At 35.2% G+C, this 27,564-nt stretch overlaps 1 protein-coding gene across 1 annotated transcript; it reads right to left on the reverse strand.

The window, feature by feature from the left end:
• Nucleotides 1-1,004: 1,004 nt before the first annotated feature.
• On the reverse strand, nt 1,005-26,796 carry LOC135078296 (uncharacterized). The gene is made up of 17 exons (XM_063972893.1): nt 26,547-26,796; nt 20,078-20,325; nt 18,411-18,621; nt 16,116-16,478; nt 14,337-14,522; nt 13,685-13,806; nt 13,235-13,396; nt 12,666-12,836; nt 11,997-12,281; nt 9,661-9,921; nt 5,725-5,935; nt 4,835-5,191; nt 4,521-4,706; nt 3,914-4,035; nt 3,459-3,620; nt 1,887-2,057; nt 1,005-1,408 (listed from the first exon to the last, which is right to left on the reverse strand). Exons 2-17 carry the CDS (start codon nt 20,276-20,278, stop codon nt 1,118-1,120), a joined length of 3,462 nt encoding a protein of 1,153 aa, XP_063828963.1. The 5' UTR covers nt 20,279-20,325; nt 26,547-26,796; the 3' UTR covers nt 1,005-1,117.
• Between the last annotated feature and the right edge of the window lie 768 nt (nt 26,797-27,564).

Raw genomic sequence — 27,564 nt, forward strand, 5'->3', positions numbered from 1 at the left:
TAGAGATGTTTTAATTGTGCAAATTATGTAGAAGTGTCAAATAATAAGTAATCAAGGTGCTTACCTATTTATTTATTAAGTGTAAAACAATTTGAGTTCTATTGCTACTTCCATGATGTTTTCTTTTTAGAAAATAAAGTGTAAAATATGCCGTCACAAATGGTGAGCAACAAGTAAGTTTAAGTAAACTTTTACTGTACAATATAACGTGAGCAATTATTGAAAACTACTTACCTGTACGTAAAAGCATATTTATTTGTGACTGAGGGTATATTTATTTATACATTAAACAGAGAACGGACAGCAGCGCTCACTGAAAACATCAATCTTATAAAACTGCGATCTCCAACCCGCCTGCCAAGCGTGGAGATCATGGCAAAACTATCCACTATAGTGGAGGAGGCTCATAGTTCAGCAGTGGACTGTAAAGGGCTGTTGATGAAGATGATATTTATTTGTAAAAGTGAATGAGATTTTTCTGACCCTTCTCAGCACCAGCCGATAAAAATGTTGTCCTAAAGTGGTGGTAGAGCAAAGTAGATTGCAATGGTGTCCTGAATGAAAAGGGAAATCTACTATTGTAGAATGATAATTTTAAAAGTAGTTAATAAATAACTATAGAATGAAGTTTTTACAGGAAGAACAATTACACAATGACCTAAGGTTATCCTTTGATGCGTATTAAAACTTGTTTATTCGACTTTGTAGTAAATACCTTTGTTCAATTCTATGGAACATTAAAGCCATAATAATATCTATATGCTAATTAGCTTATGGATTGTAACGTAGATTACCTTGAAGTGTTTGTAATTCTAATTAATTGCTTACATGTACAAAGGAACAGGCTATTTATTTGATTTCTATTTATGATATCAAATTAAACAATTCGCAGAAAAATTTACATAAATATTTTTAGTATAAATAATGAATTCACTGAAGTGTAATTTGGTATTTTTAGTAAGTCAATAGTCATAATAATATAAGAATACTCTAGTAAAACTGTATTTTCAGTCATACAAAACTTTTAATTTATTTCACTTAATTGCAAACAATTCTTTACACATCAGATTACATCTATACTTTACGTAAGTTGTATATTAAATTCTATTCCGTTTCTTTAGCTGTATTTTTCTTTCAACTCCCTTCTCAGTATTTTCCCAGACGCATTCTTTGGTATGCTATCAAGAACAACAATTTCTCTTATTTTCTTGTAAGGCGCCACTCTTTTGCTTACAAATTCTATGACGTCTTCAGTCTTTATGTTTACTCCTGACTTAGGAACGATGAAGCCTAGAGGACGTTCACCAGTCTTAGGGTCTGGTATACCGACTACAGCAGCGTCGTGAACTGAAGCGTGTTCCTTTAGAACTGCTTCCAGCTCTGCTGGGGGGACTTGGAAGCCTTTCACCTGGAATCAGATGTTCATTGACACATACAATTAAGGTGATAATAGCTTATCGATGTCAAGACTTCTGGGTCGAGATTGGAGGAACGCTAGTTTCATCCATGTTGATTGCTGAGTTTTTTTTTTTCAAATTCAAATTCAAAACGTTTATTGCATGTCACATTACAATTTATATGTTGTTGCAAAATAGAGGTAGGTATACAAACAAAATACAAAATAGAGTTGGAGTAAACCTACTGCTAACACAGACATAAAAGTTTACTTAGAGGGGTTAACAGGGACATTAGTTTAGGTACGACAAAATAATTACTTCTTCGAAAGATTCTTAAAATCAACAAATCTTTAAATTTAGGCAAAGTAAATGACAATCTTGAGGAATGAGGATGTTCCCGATTTTAACATTGAAAATAATTCAATTCTCCTTATAAGGAAGTACCTACTTGAAACTCTCAATAAACATAAAATTGTCTTCAACACTTGCCTTAATAAGCTCTTTAAGTCTATCAGTGACGTAGACCATTCCAGTCTCGTCAATATTTGCTATGTCTCCACTCCTGAACCAGCCATCTTCCAAAAACACTTCGCTGTTTGCTTCCGGGTTATTCTTGTACCCTTTCATTATGTTAGGTCCTTTTATGACGAGCTCCCCGGTCTGTGGGCGTAATGAAATAAGTGCTTTGAATAGTTTGCCTCTGACATCATGCGAAAACGTAACGTGTAGGAAAAACAGAACAAACGGTTTTATTTCTGAAAGAAGTTGTCTGAAAAATGTTAACATAGGTGGATCAAAAATTTTTTTGCAAATAGCAACGCTTGATTTCTCGAAAACGATTCGAGGTAGAGACGCGTGGATAATTTCATGGGAGTGTTTCATTAACCAACTTTTCCCACCATGTATTAATAAATTTCTGTGTAATTTATTTCAAAGTCACTAGCACGTCCATCCATGTAAATTGGGTTCGGTTTTGGTAAATGAAGAGGATCGAGTCTCTGTAGCGGAGACCTTACGACGTGATGTTCGTTCGTTTCAGCCGAAAGACGTCCACTGCTGGACAAAGGCCTGCCCCAAGGATTTTTCCTGCGCCGCTCGCATCCAGGCACCGATGTATTATAGACCGACCGTGATGTTTTTTTCTACTTTCTAAATAATTTACTTGATGAGTTTAATTAGTTTGGGAACAGCTTGTTATTTTTGAACTGTGGTGATAACTCACTCACGTCACCAACAGTGATTTCTAGAGTCAGACATGAGTTAGCGTTGTAAGTTTTAGCAATTGTTTGGTAAATTAAAATCTAACTTAGTGAAATAAGGTCTAATTTTCTGTATACAGTAGCTTGCTGAGCATTGTCGCTTTTTTCATGTATTTATTGACGTTTCCAGAAAAGGATGCGTAATTGTTAAAACACACAATGGACTATTAGATGAGGTTCATTCAACTCAAATAGATCGTAGTGTCATGTCTTATGTATTTACGTAATCCTAAACAGGTAGTGATGATTTCATTTTTCGTTTATTTTCATGAGTAATAGTTTCTGATGATTGAATTCTTAAAATACATCACATTCAATAAATTAGTTCAAATTAACAGGTTCAGAAAGCTTTCATAAATTAGATGGCTAGAGTTGTCCAGTCACTTTCTTTTATGTAACCACCAGACAGATAACGTAGGCGATGTGAACCTGGGGTAATTCCTTCGTATCTTTTCGGAACTAGAAAAACCTAATTTGTTAACAGCATTCTTTACAACTTTTATGTTCGTATTCAGTGTGAAAACATGTGCGATTGTTTTTTAATTTGACCGTATTCAAAAGGATGAAGCAGACAAATTATATTTTCTTCTACGAATAGTATTGCGGGCTATTTTATGTTTAGTATAAAGTTCCTCTGATAATAGATTAAGACAGCCCAAAACTAACTTATACCTACTTATTTCGATCACTTGTTGCTTTTCTGAAATTATTAATCTCTTATTGTGTCTTCTTTTTTATGAGGTGTACTATAAAGTATATCAATTATTATTGTCAAAGCTGAAGACCAAACGCATGTACTTACTTCACCAGGGCCAAGATTATTCATATTCCCATCTACCACTCTGAGTTTCACATTAGGAATGGCGTATCCCACTGCATCGTAATTTTTGTTGCCTTTGGTATTCAGCGTCACTAGTGGACTTGCCTCTGTCATGCCGTATCCTTGGCAAAAGTTGATTTCACGCTGAAAATTTAAGTTAAAGTTATAATCGATAATTCTTTCAACAGAATCTATGGAAGAACTAGGTAAGTAATTCACCTATGTTCAAGTATGTACAAGTTGTATCAATATTCCACTTGACATTTGCAAAAATATTGGCTACAAAAAAGAAACGGATAAACGTATATACGTCCACGTTCACCAGTTCTTTTTTGTGGCAAGCTAGTAACTTCTAAATCTATCTACTTATGGGAACGACTTGAAGAAACGCCATTAGATGGAAGATGATCAATAAAAATACACAAATTTACTCGCACCTCCGCCTTTTTAAATAAATTTTCAATATCAGTTGACGGCAAAGGCGCAGCACCTGATGTGACTGTGTGTACGCTCTCAAAATGCTTTTTCGTCACCATTTCATTTGATCCAAGAAAGAGAACTGAAATGTTAAAACGATGGTTTTTTTATCATGATTGACATATTACATCTACTTTCTCTCCTAACTTAGTAATTTCAAGTTTATCGTAGCTTCATCTAGCTGGAGGTCATCCGTATCCATCTTAAGGACGTACGAGTAGCACATTTTTATGAACCCGGAAAGGGATCGTAACCGTATCAACTCGAGGCGGTTAGTACTTTTTGTATGAAACTTCTAACGCATACGTCTTATCCGCACCATAACGTAAACGCCTCGCGTAACAGCTCGCGAAAGGCCATACAATGTTGTTCCCATTCCGAGTTGATAAGTCTGCTATGACCTTATATCAACTTGTTATTTGAAGAAATAAATCTAGTTGCATGTCACATAGACTTAGTAAGAAATGGTTCTAAATCGTATTCTAAGGTTACATTTAGAGCTTGTCAATCTGATCAAATTAATAAAAAGTAGGTACCTACTCTGAAATTAAAAATATACATACTAACCCATTGGAGGAGCTAAAAATAACATATTGATTTGATATTGGAGCATTGCCTTCAAAAAGGTGTCTGGCTGAAATTTCGGTAGAGTGACCAATTTTAATCCAACTGATAACTTGTGCAACATCACTAATGACAATCCATAAGAGTGAAACATTGGTAAAATAGCTAATAATGAATCCTGATAACTTTCTGAAAATGAAGAAATCATTTTTGGTGATAGAAACAAAATATTAACGTCTAAATGGAAACCATTTTACCTGCGTTGCAGGTAATTTAATGCTATTTGAGAATAATTAAAATCCACATTTAAACAATACCTGAAGTATGACTATGCTGTCTCAGCTCAGTATTTTGCTGTTCACAATTAGCTACGAGGTTCATGTTTGTAAGTTCTGTTCCTTTAGGTAGTCCAGTAGTTCCACTGGAATACGGTAGAAATGCAACATCGTGCGGTTTTCGATTCACTTCCTTCAAAATGCTTAAATCAACATACTGATCATCAACAAGTTCTTTATAGGATATTGTGCCTTCAGGTAAAGGTTTGTTGATATCAATAGAGATTATTTTCAAATCTATTTTAGCTAATCTTAAGGCTTCTTTTACAGAAGACACTAAATCTGCATCAGCTACTACAAGTTTCACGTCTGATAGTTCAATTTGTCTCTGGATTTCATCTGGAAAGTTAGAAAATTATCATATTTTGAAAATTGTTGTCATGTGTCTCAAACACAATGGATAACCTTGTAACTATCGAGTTGTATTTTTAGAAAATTGACACCTGCGATTACGATGCGAGATTACGAATTACATTTTCCTTTTCTTGAGGAGATCTTGAGGAGGCCTTTCGATTGTTGTAAGATAATCCATTGTTTTTGGGACAACCTGTATAGCTTTACAAAATACATGAGCTGTAAAATCAAAAATAGAAATCATAAACACTGCAGGCCGTATATAAAGTTAAAGTTGGCGTATGGCGTCGATAGGAATATTTGACGCTACCGTACGCCACGTGTAAGCCTAACCATTTAAAAAGAGGTAAATGGAAATGTATTTACACTCGAACAATCATTTATTCTAAAATATTCAAATACATACTATTTATAGTACACAATGAAAAACAAAAATAAACTCATGTAAAGTACGGAAGACGGAATAGGTATGGAACAAAGATTACTAAATGTTCCGATATCACAGGAAAATAACTCACATGGCGTGTACACAGGGTTCAAAGTTGTAACAATTCCTCCAGCAGCTAAAACACCATAAGTTACTATAGGATACTCAGGACTATTTGGCGATATAAGGGCTACTGTATCTCCATCATCAATGTTGAACTTCTTTCGAAGATTGGCACCAAATTTCTGGGTCAACTTATACATTTGTTCATAGGTGTACCCTCGGTTGGCCAAAGCACAGACCTGGAATTTAGAAAAAAAAAAAATAAGTGAATCTGCGATCATTTGTATTCTCAAAAGTACTTAAAGATAAACTCCATTAAATATCTCTCTATTATTTAGTTAAATAAAAGCACTGTTATAGTTGAGGAGTGTGAACAAAAACATAGAGTCCGATGTGCTTTCGACTATAGGTAACATGTATGTATTAAATGTAAGTATTTTGAACTTTATTGAGATTACATAAAGTTCAAAACCAATGAAAAACATTTTTTCTATACCTAATAAAGAGGCGCTACGGCATTTTAACCCTTAAATTGGCACTCATTGAACCCTTGCTTCAAAAATGGTCAAAGAAGAACGGTCACGCCCCATACAAAAAAAACCCAGACCCGACAGAAACGAGACATACCTCAGTTTTTTTGTCATGTCTTAATTAGTTAAATTATATATTTTTTATATTCGAAATCTATGTATAACACCAAAATATTACCCTTTGTTTTTGTTCAGGCGTCATACAAAAACTAATACAAAATGCCTATTTATCACCAAAATTGGTAAATGTATGTACCTAAATGTCTATTACAGCTGCTATGGAATGTATCTAGGTGACCTGGAGATGCAGCCGGATTATACAGGGTGGTTATACATATGGAACGATAAGTGATCTCACTCGATTATTTCTAAACTATACAAGATATCGAAAAACTAGTTACTGATTTTGAAAGTGCTTCATGAGCTCTTTCAAACGGCACCAATAATAGGTTACAGATTATGGAAGCTGGTAACATTGAATTTTTGGATTTTGTAACTTCTCGTTTCCACCCTGTATAATCCAGCTGTATCTCCAAGTCACCTAGATACATTCCATAGCAGCTATTCAGGTACATACATTTACCAATTTTGGTGTAAATAGGCATTTTGTATTAGTTTTTGTATGACGCCTGAACAAAAACAAAGGGCAATAATTTGGTGTTATACATAGATTTCGAATATAAAAAATATATAATTTAACTAATTAAGACATGACAAAAAAACTGAGGTATGTCTCGTTTCTGTCGGGTCTGGGTCACAGATGACCGTTCTTCTTTGGGATTAAGGTAGTGTTTTGATAGATTAAGAAAAAAATATTTTCTTTTTGAAAAAATTTCAATTAGTATAGAAGTTATGACATGTCACTCAAAACGGACATTGCCAATTATTTAGCATTACATCCATGTCACTTAGTAGGGCGGACATTGCCAGTTTAGGAAAACAAACGTAAAACAACTTTTATTAATAACAATACAGGAATCCCTGATAATCAGCCTCTGGCTAATCCAGCGCCTTTTGCAATCCATCCGGACTATTTACTGTTGATTTTACATAAATTTATCAAAAAAAAAAATACCCAGACATTAAAAAGAGAAACTGACTGCCTGATATATCAACATAAATCCCAAACCGGTGGGTATAAAGACACAAAGGTTTGGCATGTAGGTTCTTATTAGGGTCTAAGGGTGTTATCAGAAAGGATTTTTCCAAAATTACCCCCTAAGGGGGTGAAATGGGGGTCCAAAGTTTGTAGGGCGAAACAAAATTAGTTGCACTATTTAATTCGAAACTTCACAGGAGTACTCCTATGGATAAATTAATAAACACGTGTTTCAGGTTATTTCAGAATTCAACCCCTAAAAGGGGGAAATGGGGTAAAAATGACTAAAAATCAACATGAGTATTTATTACTGATACATGGCGTTGTCCGTTTTAAGTGACACAACATTTGTAACCTTGAAATGAATAAAAAAAATCGATATTTTTTTACAGTTTTGGCAATAATCGTCAGTTTTATTCGTTAATATTCTAAAATCAGTCAATAAAGCACTAGAACATGTGTAATACCCACAGTGTTGCCATATTTATCAACAGCGAAAACTTGACCTTGTTGTTGCAGTTATTCAACTGACTTAATTTTTAAAATTCGCGGTTTTTTATGGAACTACTGCCCCGTGTTTCACATCAAATATCATGCTTTTTATAAAATATCCCTTGAAAGTCGATAAATTGCTTTAACCCATTATAGACTGAGTTTTCTTAAAGTGTCAGATTTTTGTTTTTTTGAAATATTTTCATAATTATGGTCTACATAATGCTATACAAGCATTAAAAAAATGATCCGACCTGTAATCTAGAAAAAAAATGCTGGTACCATATGGTACCGCTAGCCTCTTACCGTGTCAGTCAGTTAAAACATAACTTTATCATGGATTTTATAAAAATAGGGAAAATGATATATTTTATTATTATTATTATATGTATTAACATACAAGCAAATAACAGAAGTGATATTAAATGTAAAAAAAACTGTATATTGGGTAAGCAATATTCATTTTTATCTTTGAATATTCAAAAATTTGGAATGGAGCTTGGCATTGCACGCTGCACTTAGCTCCACGTAACATTTTCTATACTCTAATATTGTTCGAGAGTTGCAATTATCCCAAGTTCGTTCTATAAATATCTGCTTCGTCTTGGGACCTTCATCGTCCTCCAAAACTGCCAATGTTTCGTGTAAGTTACATCTAAAATAAATAAAAACCCATGGTTTTGTAAAGTATAGGTAACTATTTTACTTTATCTTGCTGTATACCTTATATACCATTGAATATATCACATACTTCCCAATAAATACAGTAAAAACTAAAAATCATAAAATAATTGAAAAGACACGGTAAGCGGCTAGCGGTACCGTACGGTACCAGTAATTTTGACATACAATATTTCCCATTATTATTACCTATCGACGTAATTTTACACCATTTCACAATAAAAGCACTTATGGAGAATACAAGATTGTAACAAAATCAGTATTTCACTATCACACAAAAAAAATATGATCACTTACTTGAATGGCGCGTCAATTTTTAAGAGAAAATTTTGATGCGCTCACTTCAATCATCAATTACACACAACTGAAAAGAATACCTGTCAATTTTTATTCCTAGAAGCATAGACCATATCTATTGGCTACGACTTGCATCAATCAGAGCACTGCATCTTTTCTCGTGTTAATGTATAGAGCCAAATTAAAACACACAAAAAAGTGGTACCATATGGGACCGCTAGTCTATAATGGGTTAATTTAGATTCTGTAGGCAATTGTTTGACATGTCCTTTATAACGGACAGAAACCATTTAAGGGTTTGGGCTGACAGAAATTATCTATGATAACTACTATGTAGTCATAAACATCGTTTTATCGTACGGACAAAGGCACATCAAGCTTCACACAGTGGCGTCTTATCTCGTTGTAACACAGTCTATTTTGCAACAAAAATCTTAGTCTAAAATGTGCTGTATACTAAAATTAATTTTATCAACAATGTTACTGTATCAGTTAACAATAATATCAACAATAGGACATTTTTATCTCTTTTATGAGTTTGCGTGTTTCTTTTCTTTTACATAACTTTATATTGTTTAGGTTTAGGTAAATACATACACGAATTTTTCATAATAATTATAGTCCCCGTATATCCACTTTTCTTTTTACATGGGTTTCACTGAACCCTTTTACCTTTTTGATTAGGGAACTATTTGGCAGTAAATCATGCTTAGGAAAATTGGGCTTTTGAACAGCTGACAAAAAATCCGTTCGAACATTAAAGGCAACCTTCGAGAATCAACCCATAAATGTATGATGCAAGTGCTAGTAGTAGTATTTACCACACAATCTTTTCTTGCAACCAAAATATTGTAACAGTACTCACCGCTGCGGTCTTGGTTGGCCATTTGTCTAAATTCCTCCAAACATAATCCACTATAGTCGTTTCTGGTATCACCACATCTTTATACGGAGATTGTACAACATTTTCACTTGTCCAAACATGACTGTATCTTAATTTAATACTTGATATTGTTTTGAACTTATCGAATAAATATTTGGATCGCACTGTGAAACACGACATAGCTATCGTAATGTTTAGAAGTGAATGTGGCGTTGTTGATAATGTTTTACACTCACTGAATATTAAGTTTTATTTGGACTTTGCTCCGGTTGGTGAAGTTACTTTTCGTTTGTTAGATATTTTGGTTTGTTTAATAATTCGATATCGTATTAAGTAGTTTATTAAAAGACCGCACTGGATTATGACCTTGGAAGGGTTCAGCAGCTTTTAAAGTACTCTATGTGGATTAAAAAGCCACTCTAACAGCCGACATGGCTCCATTACATCAACACGTCGACTTTAAATCATGATTTATATTACAAATTCAGTCCATAAGCGGGCTAACAAGAGACCTGATTGCAATGACCATGACCCATAGAAGGTGCATTGCACCGACAACGCCTTAAGATTACGTACCAAGTGAGGCTACTATTTACATCGATATACAGTGTCGAATATATTCGTCTCTCTCACGCAAAGCGTGATAATCAGCGTGAGCGACAAGGACAGACATGACATGTGCAATGAGAACTAATGACCGATATAATGATGTTATAAAATTCAAATACATAACTTTTGTATTGATGTAGTAGCCTTTAGATTAACCATCTTACTTAATCTAAATTCGAATTTAAAGATAGCATTTTAAAGAAGAAAATTGATATTGAAAATAAAATAACTGAATGATAAATGCAATACATGTTTATTTGCTGTTTATTGCACAAAAATAAATATACAAAATTGTATTAATATCAAAACTATAACATATAGAAATAACAATACTTATTATAAAACTGGTTTACTAACTAGTCATACTTATCAGGGTGGAAGAGACAGTTTTGCGAAAACTGATTTTAAAAATACCTTTTTTTAAAATTCTTCATCTTCCACCACCACAAATTAATCACCCCTAACCAGGTGGTTAACCTAAAGATAAAAAAAATAGGTATTCTTTTTTTATAAATTAAACATCTTTAGGTCGTAGTTCCACTCTACTATAACTGTTTTTTTTTTTTGGTTAAAACAAAAGAAGTTAATGTAAGATGATTGTCTTTTCAAATTGATTCTTACTAACATTTCGCCTTCATGTCTCTAACATCCTGTATATCAAAAGTATTAAGTGTAACAATATTGTTACCATAATGGTATTAAAATTACTAAATCTGAAAGCAATTCTATGCGACTAGAGTTAAATTATACATTTTCTTAATAATTACTTTCCCTTAACTAAAAACATTATTATTTAATTACAAAAATGAAGCTTACAAAACTGATAATATTCTGCAAATGTCATACTGATACTTTGTTATTCATTTAGAAAAAAAATGTTAGTTGATTGATTTTTTACGTGCATGTTGAATTAGCCGTGTGGACGGTTCGCTTTAAACATTGATACGTAAACTAGGAACTTTAAGTACAACATAATGTCCAAAAATGTACTGTTTTAATACAAAATCCTTTACCCTATAAAGTCCAAAAATTAATGCATTATCAAAAATAACCACTCTTATACATTGTAACGCTTTTGGTCCCTCTTCAGTCGTAGTTTTTAAGGTTTTTGATAGTGACGCATTGTACGGACAAATACCTATGTTGAAATTGTGGAACTTTCAATAGTTATAAGTATAGTCTGGTCCGGGAGCACGTAATTATGTTGCTGTCACGCTCGCACACTCACTGCGGGCGCCCGTCGCACAGTCGCGACAGCAACATAATTACGCGCAAGCGATAAGGATGAGTAGCTTGGGGTCATTGGACAAAATTCTACGTGCTCCCGGACTAAAATATAGTAGGTGTTATTTTCCAACAGAATTATGTAACTAGCACGAAAAAGATTCGTCTTCGAATCGTTTGCGTATTCGATAAAATTCAATACCCAGTCTTCGAATTCAACGATAGTGTGACGATCTCAACGAACTCTTCGTTCTAAAACGAAACTTATTTTAACAGTATTTCTCATACTGAGTTTACTGGTCACGTTCACACGCGCTGTTTAAGTTTTCATACTAAATCTTTTTCGAATTCGATTTCGAATCCGCAAACGATTCGAAGTCGGAAGTTTTTCGTGGTAGAGGTATAAGTCTGATGTGCCGTCGACTGTATGTCACGAAAAGTAACAACATGTACTTTACAAAGAAAATACTGCATTAAACTTAAGAATACTGAGCCTTCAAGTCTTTCCTAAGGATTTTCCCCGATGCACTTTTGGGAATGCTGTTTATGAATACAATTTCGTCTATCTTCTTGAACGGCGCTACCCTTTCTTTGACGAATGCCTTGATATCCTCAGGGTCGGCTTTTTGACCGCTATTGAGCACCACGAAGCCCTTGGGTGCTTCGCCCTTGATTGGGTGTGGGATTCCGATGACAGCCGCATCGTTGACGGCGGGGTGGTCACGCAAGACCGCCTCCAATTCTGCTGGAGGTACTTGGAAACCCTTAACCTGTAAATTATTTTGCAAGGGTAAATAATAAACAACACTGACAAACATCTAGAAAACTAATTAAGTCATTGTAGTATGGAAATATTTTGTCGGTGTCTTTCTAGAAAGTGCGGGCAGAAGGTTAAACGTCGGTTATGACTTATAACAAATCTGTAGTTTATTTTTGTTTTGAAAACAGTATACTTTGGCATAATGCCAGCTGCATTTTAACATGCATAACATCCGCTTAGTTATTTTTGTTAGTTGTGTTTACAACTTTTATGACACCAATCAGTGTAAGACCTACGCTTTGCGACCATAAGTTTTCTACTTTTCTAAATACTCTTGGTATTGATAAATGCGTAACATGCATCGATCTAACCACTGATTCTATTTTCTCCTTACCTTTATCAGTTCCTTCAGTCTGTCAGTGATGGTGACTTGTCCCAGTTCATCAGTAACCACCAGATCACCAGTTCGGAACCAGCCGTCTGGGGTGAACACTTCGCGATTGGCTTGCGGGTTTTCCATATACCCAACCATCACTTGAGGGCCTCTGATTAGGAGCTCTCCTGTCTGAAATTGGAAAAATACTTCATTATCATGTGGCTCCGAAACTAAATTAAGCCTCTTGACATCGTCTATCTATTGAGCAAGGTGTCCTGTCCTATGCTACGTTAGCCGATCATCATCATCATCATTTTGCAAGAATGAGACTCTCTCTAATTTACCAGTGGCAATTTAATCGAAGGATCTTCCCCGGTAAGACGTGTCTGAGAAGCACGGAGACGTTTTCCTATCGTTCGTTCGTTTTAGCTAAATGACGTGCACTACTGAACAAAGGCCTCACAAGGATTTCCACGACAACCGTTCCTGAGCTGCCCAGGTACTTCCCGCGAGCTCCACCAGATCATTTGCCTATATATTGATGGTTTAGAGTGGTTCAAGAATGTTCTATCACAAAATATACGCACCTCATTCGGTCCCAAGCTGTTCAGGTTATCGTCAACGACCTTAGCTTCTGTGTTGGAGACTGGGTATCCTACAATTGAATAGTTATTTACGCCTCTCGGAGGCATCAACGCAAGAGGGGAGGTTTCCGTCAAACCGTAGGCTTGGCGAAAGTCGAACTCTTGCTGGAAAGAAATAAAAAATGTTCACTATTAATTAACTTTAAATGAATATAATTATATCTTGGAATATCATTGGATTAATATGTATCTTAAATTGTCGAGAAACAACTAGCATATTGGTCACAATGGCAATGGTGACGGTGACAAATTTTTTGCGCTGTTTCTTCTATCACTGACCCATTAATTTTCCCGAATCAGTGTTGATTACAGTAATACAAGGATGAGTAACAGCGCTTTATAAAAGCCTTTTTGCAGAAAATAAACCTAAATAAGCTTTAATGTTCTATTCACCTTGACTTTGGATAGGAACCGCTTAACATCGGACTCCGCCAGTGGCGCCGCACCATTGATCACCGACTTCAAGTACTGGTACGTTTGTGAGGTGCCCGCTGGGTGCGCTCCCATTAGTAAACCTGAAAGGACCAATTTCTTTTCTCAAATAATGTTATGTAATACAAAATTTTCAACTTCGATTAATTGACCAATAATCCCAAGGTTTCAACTACCTAAGTCTTGAGGATTGCATTTTAATATCAATGTTCATCTGTCACAGATAACCGTTAGGTATCATGCGCGTGTCACTCAATCATAAACACTTTATTTTCTTACTAGATGGACAATGTTTAATGTGTTGTATCCTTTTATTTTATGTCATCTCCTTCGAACTTTTGCGACAAAAAGTAGTGCTTATCGCAGGTTAAGGGCTACAATATTGGCCCTAGCACTGCTCCTAAGGCTCAACTTTACAAGATAAAGAAAAGGTAACCAAAATATGGACACGTTTATATTTACTGAACCACAAAGAAAAAGGATCGATTAGAAAATCTTCAACATCTTCAAAAATAAAGACTAAGGATATGTCAAGTACTTTTGAAAATAAAGAAGACCTAACCGACCCATTTCTTTGAAGTCCAGTGTATTAGTAACAGAAAAGATTACTTACAAATCGGAGGGGCAAGGTACAGCACGTCAATCTTGAACTTCTCCAAGGCCTGAAGATACTTCTCCGGTTGGAATTTGGCCACCGTCACAAGCTTGGCGCCAACGGACATCTTGTGGAACATAATAGCTGAAGCGCCATAAATGTGGAAAAAAGGCAGCAGAGCCATTATGGAATCTTGGTGGGTTGCTGTAAGTAAAGTTGGAATTTGGATTGTAATTTTAGCGATTTAAATTTCATTGCAGTGAAATGGCTGCAATGTTGTCAGGTACAAGTCACGAAAAGTCTTCTTTCAAATAGAGGTCCAGAACTTAAGTGGACACATCTTAGAAGTCCTAAATAGTCCCAAACTTTGATTTACATTAAAAGTTATGGGCATTCACGGGCTGTGAAATGCCATTAGCAAATGATATTAATGTCTCTATTGGTTTAGGTATACGCAAGATCTTACTCGTAAAACAAAACCAACTAAATAAAATAGATTCGTAAGTCGTAGGCTAATGTTTGAGGTTTCAACCTTTTAAATGACCATTTTCTCGACCAACGCCTCAAGAGAAAATATGGTGGTGGCTGAAAACCAGCGCTGTCTAGGGCAGATATTCCTTGGCGGCACATGCTGAACCACCTCCATTTACTTTTTCTTTTAGCTATATAATGTAAAATAATTTTGTTTCTTGTAATTCCCTTTATGTGTTTTACACAGCAATAAACGTTTTTATTTATTTATATTTCTTCAATGCAAAAGTGAAGAGTAACATTCTGTTAATTTAAAAAACAAATATTAAAATTTAACATTAAGTGACAATAAACTTTAACATGTTGTTTGTTCTATACTATTAACTACATAGAAACAAATTATTTAAGATAGAAATAACATGCGCATAATTTAACTTAATCACTTAATAGGTGATTTAGCAAATACAATCTTAAGACAATGGATTGAGGACCATAATAATTTGACTGACTATGTCATAAAGGCAACTGCAATATTCTCACAACTATATTTAAGTCTGCCAATAAATTTATGTTAATTTATTACCAGCATTGTCTCTAGCGATCATAGTAGGTACCTACATCTTAGTAATTAACGGATAATAATTCGGTGCAACGTTATCTAAGTTTATGTCGTTATTTGTAGGTTGTTTGTTTTCTTTCATGATATTATTATCATCAGTATCAATAGCAAGTTTGTGATTTTCTTGAGATGGATTTTTTCCGGTTTTTTTATTATTTTTGTCTTGATGCACTTCGTGAAGATGTATCACAATTTAATGTACATTTTGACGTGTGATAGACAAATTAATTTTATTTAAGACTAGCTGACCCGGCGAACTTCGTACCGCCTTAGCGTAGAGATTTTCTTTATATTTTTTCCGTAAAAACCTTGTACAGAGTATTAGAAAACTACAAAAAAAAATCAGCCAAATCGGTCAAGCCGTTTTCATGTTATGTCGTGACAACGGAAAACGGGTTTCATTTTTATATTATATAGATAGATTAGCACTGTCGTGATTCGGCATAGTTTTGCACACATAATCTGTACCTACTTTATTACAATACGAGTAAATAATTAGAATCGTTCGTTCGTTTCAGCCAAATAACGTCCACTGCTGGACAAAGGCCTCCCCCAAGAATTTGCATAACGACCGAGCCTTCGCCAGATCGTCAGTCCACCTAGTGTGGGGCCTGCCCACGCTACGCCTTCCGGCCCGTGGTCGCCACTCGAGAACTTTTCTGCCCCAACGAAACAATTAAAATCCAGTAACAAAACTTATTACCAACCTGTAGTATCGCTGTAATTCCTAATATGCGGGTCATTCATTTGTTCAAAGTTAGCTATTAAGTTTCTATGCGTTAGTTCCACGCCTTTCGGCATTCCTGTGGTGCCGCTGGAGTAAGGTAAGAAGGCGATATCTTTTGGCGTTCTTCTGACATCTTTTAAGCAGGACTTATCCACGTGGACATCTTCACTCAGCTCGTTGAAGCACAAAGTCCCCTCCGGAGTGGGGTCCCCATTTGTCTTGATTACAATGACAGGGGTGTCCAATTTCGCTATTTTTAGTGCTTCCTTGACTACGCCTAGGATTTCTGGCATCGTCACGACCACTTTGGCTTTGGATAGCACCAGTTGGCGTTGCACCTCATCTGGAATTGGAAAAGTTATAAAATTAGTAATGGAAATTAAATCTAAGTCCGTAAATGTAGAGCGAGCGGGTATTCAATGAAATCTCAAAGTAAATCACTGAATTATGAAGATTAATATAATTTAGTATGTACCTAACACTTGTAACACTCGTAGTTAAAGGACTTAATTTGAATACATGTAACCTTGAAAGTCTGTAGAAGGGGCAAGTATTAGAAATGTTCTCCGTGCGCGCGCTCCCTTACACAAGTCATGCTGGACTTTGGAACCAATTGAATACAAAGATCATCATTCAACAAACTTGATAAAGATAATATTCAAATTACTGTAGTTTACCCCATAACTATCAAAGTTGCCTACGTGACTGAGGTTGTTTGTAGCAATCTTGCAATAAATCTACTTGACGATATCGTTAATATTAAAAACCGATTGTGGGTTGCTGAGTGCAATCATTTTTATCTTATTTGTGGCATCTGATTGGTACAATCGACTTCAGTAGTAACTTTACAGTATCACATTTTTATAGTTATCTAAAAACAGGATATTAGATAAAAAGGAAAGAAGCATTAATCAGAACAATAAAATAAGCAAATAAGGGTTCATAATTATTTTTATAGGAAAAATATTGCGTTACTTTTGGAATGAGGGACGACATGGGTGTCCAATTTTCAACTATTGGTCAAACATTGGTTAACAACAAAACCATAGCTGTTCACATAATTGGCGTAGATACGGAAGACTCATGTATTTCAAAATCATCACCAATGCATGTTACATAGTGGAACATAGAACCTTCTTTTTTGAAGTCGGTTAAAAAGATAACCGCACGTGCTATACTTAGCGCATAGCGTGCCATTCATAACTAGTGTCGTAATTTGTGGTAGAGCGTTATTACTGGGTCTTCAACTATTCTGCCTTCGTCTACAACACACAATAAAGTTGCGTAAACACAAGGTCGCACGAACCAGTTGTTGCGGTAATGGCCGTTCAACTTTTAGGCCGAGTAAACAAACAAAAAGTTGTTATTTCAACAACATCAGCTTGGCCTAGGCGCAGACCACCGAATTTTAGTTGGCCGATAGTTGGGCCCGATTTCAATTTGTATGAAGAATCGGCCAAATCGGTGTAATGTGCGCACTTTCATTACATCTCCATTACTGATTACTGAACAGCCCGACTCAACTATCGGCCAACTAAGTCGGTGGTCTGCGCCTAGGCTTATGGCACAGTTACACTATGCGGGAAATTGATCGAGACGTGTAAACACATACTTCAGTTAGTTTCGCCGTGCGTTGCCCATACTTCGTTGTGCATACTCGTCTCGGTCAATTTCCCGCACAGTGTAACTACGCCATTACAAGACACTCGACTTAAAGTTATTTTCACTTTCATTCCACGTATGTAAAATCGAAATAAATATACGGAGAAAATTACATGATAATTTATTTTGATTTGTACCGACAGTTATGAATAACCATGACCTAAGTACCTATACTCTTCGGGTTATGTAATCCTTCTGTAAATGAAATTACATCCATACGGAAATAATAATTGTTCTTCTAGTAATGATGTCATAACGCTTAAATTACGATGATACTAATACCTACACTACTCGGGTTATGTAGTTGTAAAATTGATATTTTGCTGTTTTGTCTGATGTCGGTGTTGTCGATTGTAACTATGCAAGTTTTATCTTTATTTTATAAGGAATTTGTTAATAATTATGATGCACGTCTATTCTATTCTAAAAAGAAACCCTAAAGTCATAAAAGTATTTTTTCTGCATATTGGCTTTTTAAAAGCGCTTTTACACGTCCTAGTATTACTTTATCCCAGCCACTGCTTCGGAACAATAAACGGGACAGTGCTGAGAAGAAGCAGCGTAAAAAACTCAGTAACCCATTCACCGAGTGTATATGGTAAATCATACTCACGTGCAGTATAAATAGGGTTGATAGTAGATATGACGCCACCAGCCCCCAGAATGCCCATGGCAACAAGCGGGTAGTCAGGCACATTCGGCAGCATGACTGACACAGTGTCGCCATCTCTGATCTTTAACTTGAGGCGGAGGTTCGCGGCAAAAGCATTGGACAGGTTGAAGGCTTGCTCGTAGGTGTAGCCTCGACCGGTTTCGGAGCATACCTGAAAATGGAATGACCTATGAGTTAGAAAGAACCTTTTTAGGCCAGGTTCTCGTTTAAATCTATTCAAGTATCCGCTGCTGAATTGCCTTTTAGTACAACAATAAATCAAGGCTTCATATTTAGGCTGGGTTGCACCCAGGGCCGGATTAACCATCTCGGGGCCCCTAGGCACAGTTCGTTTCGGGCCCCCCTTTTCCATACCACAACAACGCAATTTGGAATTTTTTACAGTCTACATTACGAAATTGAATGAAGGTACCATCATTATCGTAAAGGTATCGCCTTCCTTCAAGTGAAAAACTTTCGCCACAATCTACAGGACGAAGTATCCGAGTCATTTAAAAATGAAACAAAGAATAGGAAAATCTTGCATATTTTTATAAAACTAACATAAACATTAAAAAATAAAAATGTACATACTTATTGTACTGATTAAGAAGCATGTTTAAATATTAACCCTTCTAAATTTTTTGGATACAAAATAGTTTAAAATTTCTTGAAAATTGACCTTTTCTGATACATCTTTTTTTTTTTTTTTTTAATCGGGAGTGCTGGGCCCATGGTCATAGTGGGCCCCTAGGCACTTGCCTAAAGTGCCTTATGGATAATACGGCACTGGTTGCACCATCTTACTTTTAATGTGACCAACCTCAAAATCTGTCAAAATCCATACAAAAACACCGGTTATCGTTATAGTTACGGTCAAAGTTAGGTGGTGCAACTACGCCTAAGTATTTTGTTCTGAAATTGCACCATTTCGAACTTTATAATAGAGCAGAGTCGCAAGTACAAACTGCTCTATTTTTTAAGATCTTTTGTAACCAGGACTAAGCAGTGTCCTCTAAACACAAGGGCTGCCACAATAGATCAAACCTGGTCGACCTGGTGCAAATGAAGGCCCAAAAACCAATAATAATAAATAATAACCAGGCAATCTGGAAATCATTGGGGGAGTCTTATATTCAACAGTAGACGTTCTGTGGCTGAAATGATGACGATATAGGGATCTTGGTTACAGCACATAAAGTAAAACTGGCAGGTATACATTTAAAGGTAGGTATCATTAAAACAATGGCTACAAGGGAGCATAAAAACACCTGAAAATTCAATAGGTTTATTGTTTAAAATCTTGACGATGGAGAATCTTTCAGAAAAGGCCTTTGTCTGACATGATAGTGACAAAAAGTCACTTTGAACTCCTGTTTAAAGGATGATAAATATTCATTTTATCATATTTTCTTATCATCAATGTGTGTATTATGCATACAGGGTGTTTCTTGTAAGGTCTATGAGGTGATTGATGAGTAGGTATCTGTTACAAACAATAAACTGTTTAATGCGATAATGTTAATCACTCATAAATGAATGCAATTATCCACTATAAATGGTAAGTTAATTCTATAAGTAACACGTCATAATGGTCGTCTTTTTTACTATCTAAAACAAACGCTTACCGCCAATGTCTTTTCAGGCCATTTCTCGAGGTTCTGCCAAAGGTAATCGTATAGAGTCGCATTAGGTATTTCGATGTTGTTGTATGGAGTCTTTATGATTTTATCTTTTGTCCACATACTGCTGCTCCTTTTTACCAGCTTGGTGCCATTGCTGGCACATTCGAGGACTCTTTTCACTTTTATCACGCGTCTTAAAGACATCTTGATGTGTTGTTTTCAGTTGGTCAATGCTCGTATTCTTATAATATCTGAAACAATGATGTATTGGGTTATTGAAAATTCGACACTGTTATTATAATCCTATCAAGTATGATAATGGAAAATTTAAAGCAGACATTTGATGATTATCGTATTGAGCCTGGCAATGAGATAAATTAAGTTACTACTGGACTGGCTGTGCTGTAACTTAGTAGTAATTTAGTAAAATTTGCTTACGAGTTACGACTTTTAAGGACACAATGTATGTATTTAAATACGAGTACACGTCGATAAATAATAGATTGTAATTAACAATCCAACGACCTACAAGGATGCGAAATAATACAGAGAAGTTTCTAAAATTCTCTTAAAACTAGGCTTAATGTAACAAATTCTTCACTACGTAATATAAAACAAAGTCGCTTTCCGCTGTCTGTCCCTATGTATGCTTAGATCTTTAAAACGACGCAATGGATTTTGAAGCAGTTTTTTTAATAGATAGAGTGATTCATAAGGAAGGTTATAGGTATGTTTTAGCACCCGTGCAAAGCCGGGACGGGTCGCTAGTAAATAATAAGCAAAAATGACGTTGATTCTATCTCTACATTATTTGTTAGGTTTGACGATCTAAAATATGTGATTGAAAATCGCATTGTACCTATGCTAAAAGTTAATCCAACTTTTAAATTTCTTAATTAATTACTACAATAAGTATACGAAGGTCACTTAATTATTCATGTACGTATTAATTTCGTGTCCATGTGACCTCTGCCAGTCTTGGTTAAAAATATGTACCTACTTGCAGCGTATAACAACGAACTGCACCTGTTTAATTTTTGTTTACGAGAATTCATATTTTAATGCTTTATTTTTAGCTTTAAAAAGGAAAACAGGTCTTTTGTGAAAACTAAAAACAATACTTTGTAGTTTTGTACCTATATCCGTACCAAAAAAAAAAGTTATCAGGTAAGTAAATTGCGAACACGGAAAATGGACTGGCGCAATTTTATTAAAAAAAAAAAATATTTTGCATAATGATGACGCACGTGTAACAAAAAGTGACAATGAATCTTATAAATCTTATACAATACTATTGTAATCGTGACTATTAGAAATAAGGTCGGAGGTGGGTGATGTAGTACAAATGATGACGCGACATACAGGTGTAGGTATTTTTGCATGTTCCACCAGAAATTATTTTTTACTAAGTTATAGGTATATTCATTAACTAAAATCAATGTTATTTACCTTTACAAGGTGGAAACGATAAGTAATCTCACTTTCTTAACTCTATCAGATATCGAAAAACTTGATACTGATCCTGAAAGTGCTTCACGAGCTCTATCAAACAGTATCTATCAATAATAGGTTACAGAATAAAATGGATCTATCCGGAAAATTCAATTTTTCCAGCTGCCTTACTCCACTTTTCGCTAAAAAAATAAAACTAATGTTCGATTCAGAACTTATTCAATCATTAGAAAATATTGTCAAGTTTTCTTAGATATGGAAGATTTTGGGTGAAAGTTTTATTCACTGAGCATTCAGTGCAATATGGTACTATTACTATTCTGTGGCAATATTTAAAGATTATGTAACACGATGTTTGTTTGTTTTTCGTTTTATCTCGTGGTGTAAACGTACCTTAATCTAACTGATAAGTGTTATCACAATTCAAATGGAATAAAAAATGTCGCCGCTTTTTTAAATCTTATGCCGAATACAAAACAAATTAGGTATTTGGTTTTTTCCATATCTTTAAACTAAGATAAAAGTAGTTTTATCTAATTGGATAAGTCGTTCAGACTTTGTACTAGTTCAGAGGATTGGTAACATAGCAACAGCAGTTTTACTGTAAAAATGGATTTTTAGACAAGGAATACGGAAATCATTTATATCCCACAAAAAATAATATCCCGACTCGTGATCCCAGGAACGTGGGTTCGAACCCCACCGCCGCATGATTTTGGAGGGGTGAACCCACCCCACTTGCAACACAAGCATAATTTTAGCTTACCACGAGGGGTTGTTTGTGCAATACAATTCTGTAAAAAATGTAGAGCTCGATACTAGAATATTCTTTAACAAATCTGGAGTTCGATCACACTGAGGCTTTTGAACCATTTTATTTAACTGTCATGCACCGCTAACGGAGACAAATGGAGGAGCTATGTAGTCATATAAAATGTATCGAAGTCGATGACATTTAATTGACCCTAGGTGCCAATTCAATTTAGACGGGTAGCTCAACTCGAGTCGACTTTGAACCTTTCCTTGCTTGATGCAAGTACAGGCACGTCATTGACGTCATTGTCTCAAAGTAACGCTGTGAGACCTTATGCAGTTGTAAAAGGGACGAATATTCAACAAATAGTTATGACGTAGAGTGGGATGTGCTGTATGTAGTACAAGTGGTAATTGAAATTGTCGACTTTGGACGAATTGAAGGTATAGCCGGTAGCTCAAGCTACACAGTGTAATTTTTCTTATACGATTTTCTTATAACTTAAAGCTGAAGCGTTTGTTTGTTTGCTTGAACGCGCTCATCTCAGGAACTACTAGCCCGATTTGAAAAGATCATTTATGTTGGATAGCCCATTTATCGAGGAAGGCTGGAAGGAAAAGGCGGAGCAATAAAGAAAAATGTTGCAAAAACGGTAAATATTTTTTTTTCACGCAAGCAAGAACTCGTGGGCGCCACTAGTTTAGATAAGTTAGGTAGTAGTTAGCTTAGTTTAAAGAAGTAACAAATATGTACCTAGAGTGTCTGCTGTAAATGTACAAATTGTCTGTGTTTGTAGAGATGCACTTCTTATCAGCAGTTGGTAAATCGCTGTCATTTCAAAAGTCATGTATATTATCAAAACAGTAGGTAGGTAGGTACTGGCAAATGTAACATTGCTTAGGCTGAGTTGCACCACCTATCTTTGACCGTAACTTTCACGATAACCGGTATTTTATGTATGGAGTTTGACAGATTTTTGACGTTTGTCAAAGTTAAAGTAAGATGGTGGGTGCAACCCAGCCTTAGAGTCCATGTAAACAGACTGCAGGCATGACGTGATTTTATGATTTTGGCTAAATCCTTTTATGAAGAGTTGGCACAAAAAATGTAAAATATTACCTACCTAATTTCGTTTTTTAGGTTTTGTCAATAAATCTTCATTTAAAGTAGAAGATAAGATAGGAAAGGATTTATATCGCAACAATGAGGGCTATCGTTTTTATATTTAACAGTTGGCACCCCTGGCGATTGACAGGACCTTACTCTACAGTGGCGCCATCTTGATGAGTGCAAATGCGATAGTCCTCCTACCACTTTAGCGCTCACCAGTTGGTGCCACTGTCATCGCTACTAGCAATTGACAGGACCTTACTCTACAGTGGCGCTAACTGGTGAGCGCTAAACCGATAGCCCTCATTAAGCAAAACTGCATGGTAACAACTTAAATATAAATTCCCGATAATTTATAATTTAAAATGGATCGGATAATAATCATTACTCAATTTATTGTTTCCTTAGCGGAACATTTAAAGCTATTGTTTAAAATATCGATTATATAAATTATTTTACTAAAATTATAAAAATTGCTTTTAAAATTGTGTTTATAGTTATAATGAATTCATACCTAGATTTTGCTAAACTAATTTATTTCAGTTCTTAGCGTGAGTTAACACTAAAATTAAATGAGTAACTTGTGTATTTTGGAAATGTAAAATTTCGTTCGTTCGTTTTAGCCAAATGACGTCCATTACTGGACAAAGGCGATCCCCAAGGATTTCCATAACGTAAGATGTAAAATTCAATACTATTAAATAAGTACTGTGATCCTAATAAATTTCGCTAGCCTGTGGTATTTCCTTTGGTATTTTTAGAATGCTCGGACTGTCAGTAAGTATTCCACTTTTGGAGTTAGAGTTATTACTGTCTTCCTTGAATTGGATAACAGTTACTACAAGGTAAACAATGGTTAAATAGGAAAGATGCATTTTTACGTCAACTAGTATTATCAACAGCCTATTACAGTCCACTGGTGGTCATAGGCTTCCCCCCATACGAGCCATCTTACTCTGTCTTCTCTTGGCACATCCAGCTTCTGCCAGCGATCTTTCGCGAGTCATCACTCCACCTACTTCTTGTTTAATGTAAATCAAACCTCGTTAAAGCCCGATTCGACCAAACTGTTATGCGAGAATAACTCCTAGTAGGTATAACTGGCACATTGACAGTTTCAGTATGGGAAATATGTCAAAATGTCGAATAATTTATTCTTAGATTAATATTTACTCTTGTTTAGTCGAATCCACCCTAAGACGTTTATTTATTTGTCAAGTAGGAATTAATGTGACTCGAACATTACAACATAGGTGTTTAATTGTATTGTTTTTTTTACGGATCACGTGGCGACTAGCATTTCCGTAAGTAGGTTTTAATCTAGAGTCACCGTGTCTACCTACTCGTACTCAAGTGTCGGCGTACCGGTTCTTAACAAATAAATACTGACCTAATTTTTCTTCAGCTCATGCGCGATTATGACACAGCTGTGCGCACTTAGAAACAGAAAACAAAAGTAAAAGTCCCGATTTAAATGTAATTAAACATTTTTGTGACCATGAAAGTTTAAAAATAATATGACTCTACTTTTGTTTAAATGATAAAAATACGATGACCTTCGTGTTTAGTCAACAGCAGACATGCGTTTTTGTTTTAATATAGCATATACATATTTTATTAATGCATATTAGATGCTACAGAACGTTGCATTCGTAAGCCGGTTATATTAAAATACTACAGTTTATCGATTTGAGGATTTAGTTTATTGATCAGATGATAACAGAATCATAAATATCATCAGAAAAATCGAGTCATACCAGCAATATAATTTTTTCTTCGTTATACCACGTTATACTAATCGTAAAAATTTTCAGATAGACCAGAATATCAAGGTAGAGCTGAAATACTAAAAAGAGAGGCGAATTTTGTAGAGAAAGTTTTTTTTAGTAAATTCTATAGAAAAAGTGGTTCCATGCTGTGCTTGCAACATAATTTTTTATCAACATTTCGAAATATTTACAATATAAATCAACATTTTAAATTTATCTGTTTTCATAGAAGCAGAATATTACTGTTATACTAACAAATGTAAGGTTTATTATTAACCTATAAATGAAGCATATTTATTTTCGAGTTCTCATTAATGAATGTTTATGGTATTTTATTTTACAGTTCCTGATAAAAAGTAGACACCCTACTTTATAAAACTGTAATAAGATAAGAGCATTTGACTACCGGTTACTTAATTATGCAGAATTTAAGCTGTATTTCATTGTTCTTAGTTCTTTAACAGCTCATTGTTACGCAAATTGTTGTTGACCTACAAAATGCTTTAATTTTAAACAAGTTTAACATTTTTAAATGAACATTAGCACATAATCAGCGATAAAAAAGACAGCAGAATGCAACACAATCAACTCTTTGAATGAAATGGACTTTGTTTACCTACATTCATGATCTGTATTCTGTAGCGTACCAGGCCTCCGTCACTCGCCTATGCCGGCCGAGATAATTACCTACAGCGCGCGACAACTTCAAGTTGCAAATCAGTCAGGACCGCCACGCGCCTGTGAGCACACGCGTATTTCTATACACGCTCGGTCGATCATCGTCACAATCAAGGTTTATTGTTCCAACAGCACTGTTATCCTTCTTTAATGTAAAATCGTAGTATTTAGGAATAATAATTAACTGTACTAATTTAAATAATTAAAAATAACTACACTTTTTGAATAATTTTGAAATACTTATGACAAAAAACTGTAGCAAAAAAAATATTTTAACTAATATAAACATTAACTTACTTCACCGTGTCTATTTTCCGACACTACACCTTTTAAAACTATTTGTCCAATTTCGAATTATTGCAACACTGAAGTTTATTAATAGGTACTTTAGAGATGGTACGTACGATTATACAAACACCACTAGATTAAAGATTACCAATCGTAAATACAATAAATGCTTCTTAAAATTAAGTTATTATTTATTTTACTTTGCTTATACAACCCTGACGCTTGAGCTGCGAGGTAGATCAATTCTGAACACAAAAAATTTGCGCTCTTGTGAGCGTAGTAGTAAGGTGCGATTTCGAATGCACCATGTGCGTTGGATATTTTGCATTATTATTATTACCGTTAAAATGTCGGCATCTGATCCTACACAAAGGAGTGCAATTTCTGTTGCTACTATTATGTATTCTGTGAGCGTACTCACTTGTTGACTGCTATTTATACGAATAACGATGTTATATCGATTCTTATACCGATTTCCATCGAATAGTCTTGATGCTTGGTCGAAAACTGTCACTGTAGTCGATTGTCAAAGCACTATTTTTGTTTTTTTTGTCACAGTGAAATGTGTTCGGGTGCCGGTAACGGGACGTGATACCGCACCGGGGACCGGTCGCCGACTAAATGCGTGTTCGTTGAAATACACCGACAAATTAATCGGTATACGCTGTATTCGTAATGCATTAGGGCTGGCAGATGACAGAAACTTTACAACTAATGCTTTTGACTGGGGAAGTTTTTATGCTACACAATAAAACTGTTGGGAATTTGGGGTCAACTGTGAATGAATGTCGACAGCAACTCGGATGCTTCTGCTGATCCTTTATGCCTGCATTTATGAATGATATAATATAAAAGTTGACTGGTAGATAATTTCTTATGTCTTTGTGAAAAAAAGTTACAAATAAATAAATAATTCTATCGTTTCTACACCTAGTATTATTACCAATTTATCTCTCCCTCTCTCTTTCGGATGCTGATGGTTTTTTAAATAAAATACTTCAATCCGGGCCTTTTAAGGGCAAGAGTGAATGGGCACTTACAGGGCGTACACCTACTAGACTGCATCTTACTTAACACCAGGTGCGGTTGCGATCAAATACCAGCATAGTTATGCATAAAAAATACGGAAATTATTAAGTATTAAGTACCTGGTAACCCTAAATACAGCTCAGCTTGATACAAAATATCTCAAATCGTGAGCGTGACCGGTTAGACCCGTGTGTGGCATTTTGCAGTGTGTCAGTGTTCAAACCAAAATATTATTGTTTGAACAGACGCAAAGCTGTTTTTGGCAGTGATATTATTATAACCCATGCTTTGGTTAAAACGCGCACGGCCTATCAAGCTCTTCACTGTGGCAGTTTATGTGGTTGTAATAAAAGCGAGATTGCAACAAAAATGTCAAGCCTGATGCGCTTTTGTCTGTATACGTAGGTAGG

Source organism: Ostrinia nubilalis, chromosome 14 (assembly GCF_963855985.1).
Source record: "Ostrinia nubilalis chromosome 14, ilOstNubi1.1, whole genome shotgun sequence".
Classification (NCBI taxonomy): Eukaryota; Metazoa; Arthropoda; class Insecta; order Lepidoptera; family Crambidae; genus Ostrinia; species Ostrinia nubilalis.

Excerpts from the sequence above, each read along its gene's own strand:
- LOC135078296 (XM_063972893.1), bottom strand. The coding sequence starts at position 20,278 with ATGTCTTTAAGACGCGTGATAAAAGTGAAAAGAGTCCTCGAATGTGCC. Across the intron at positions 5,936-9,660 it reads GGCCAACCAAGACCGCAGCG|GTCTGTGCTTTGGCCAACCG; the intron begins GTGAGTACTGTT and ends TCTAAATTCCAG. Across the intron at positions 4,036-4,520 it reads ATTTTTAGCTCCTCCAATGG|TTCTCTTTCTTGGATCAAAT; the intron begins GTTAGTATGTAT and ends TTAACATTTCAG.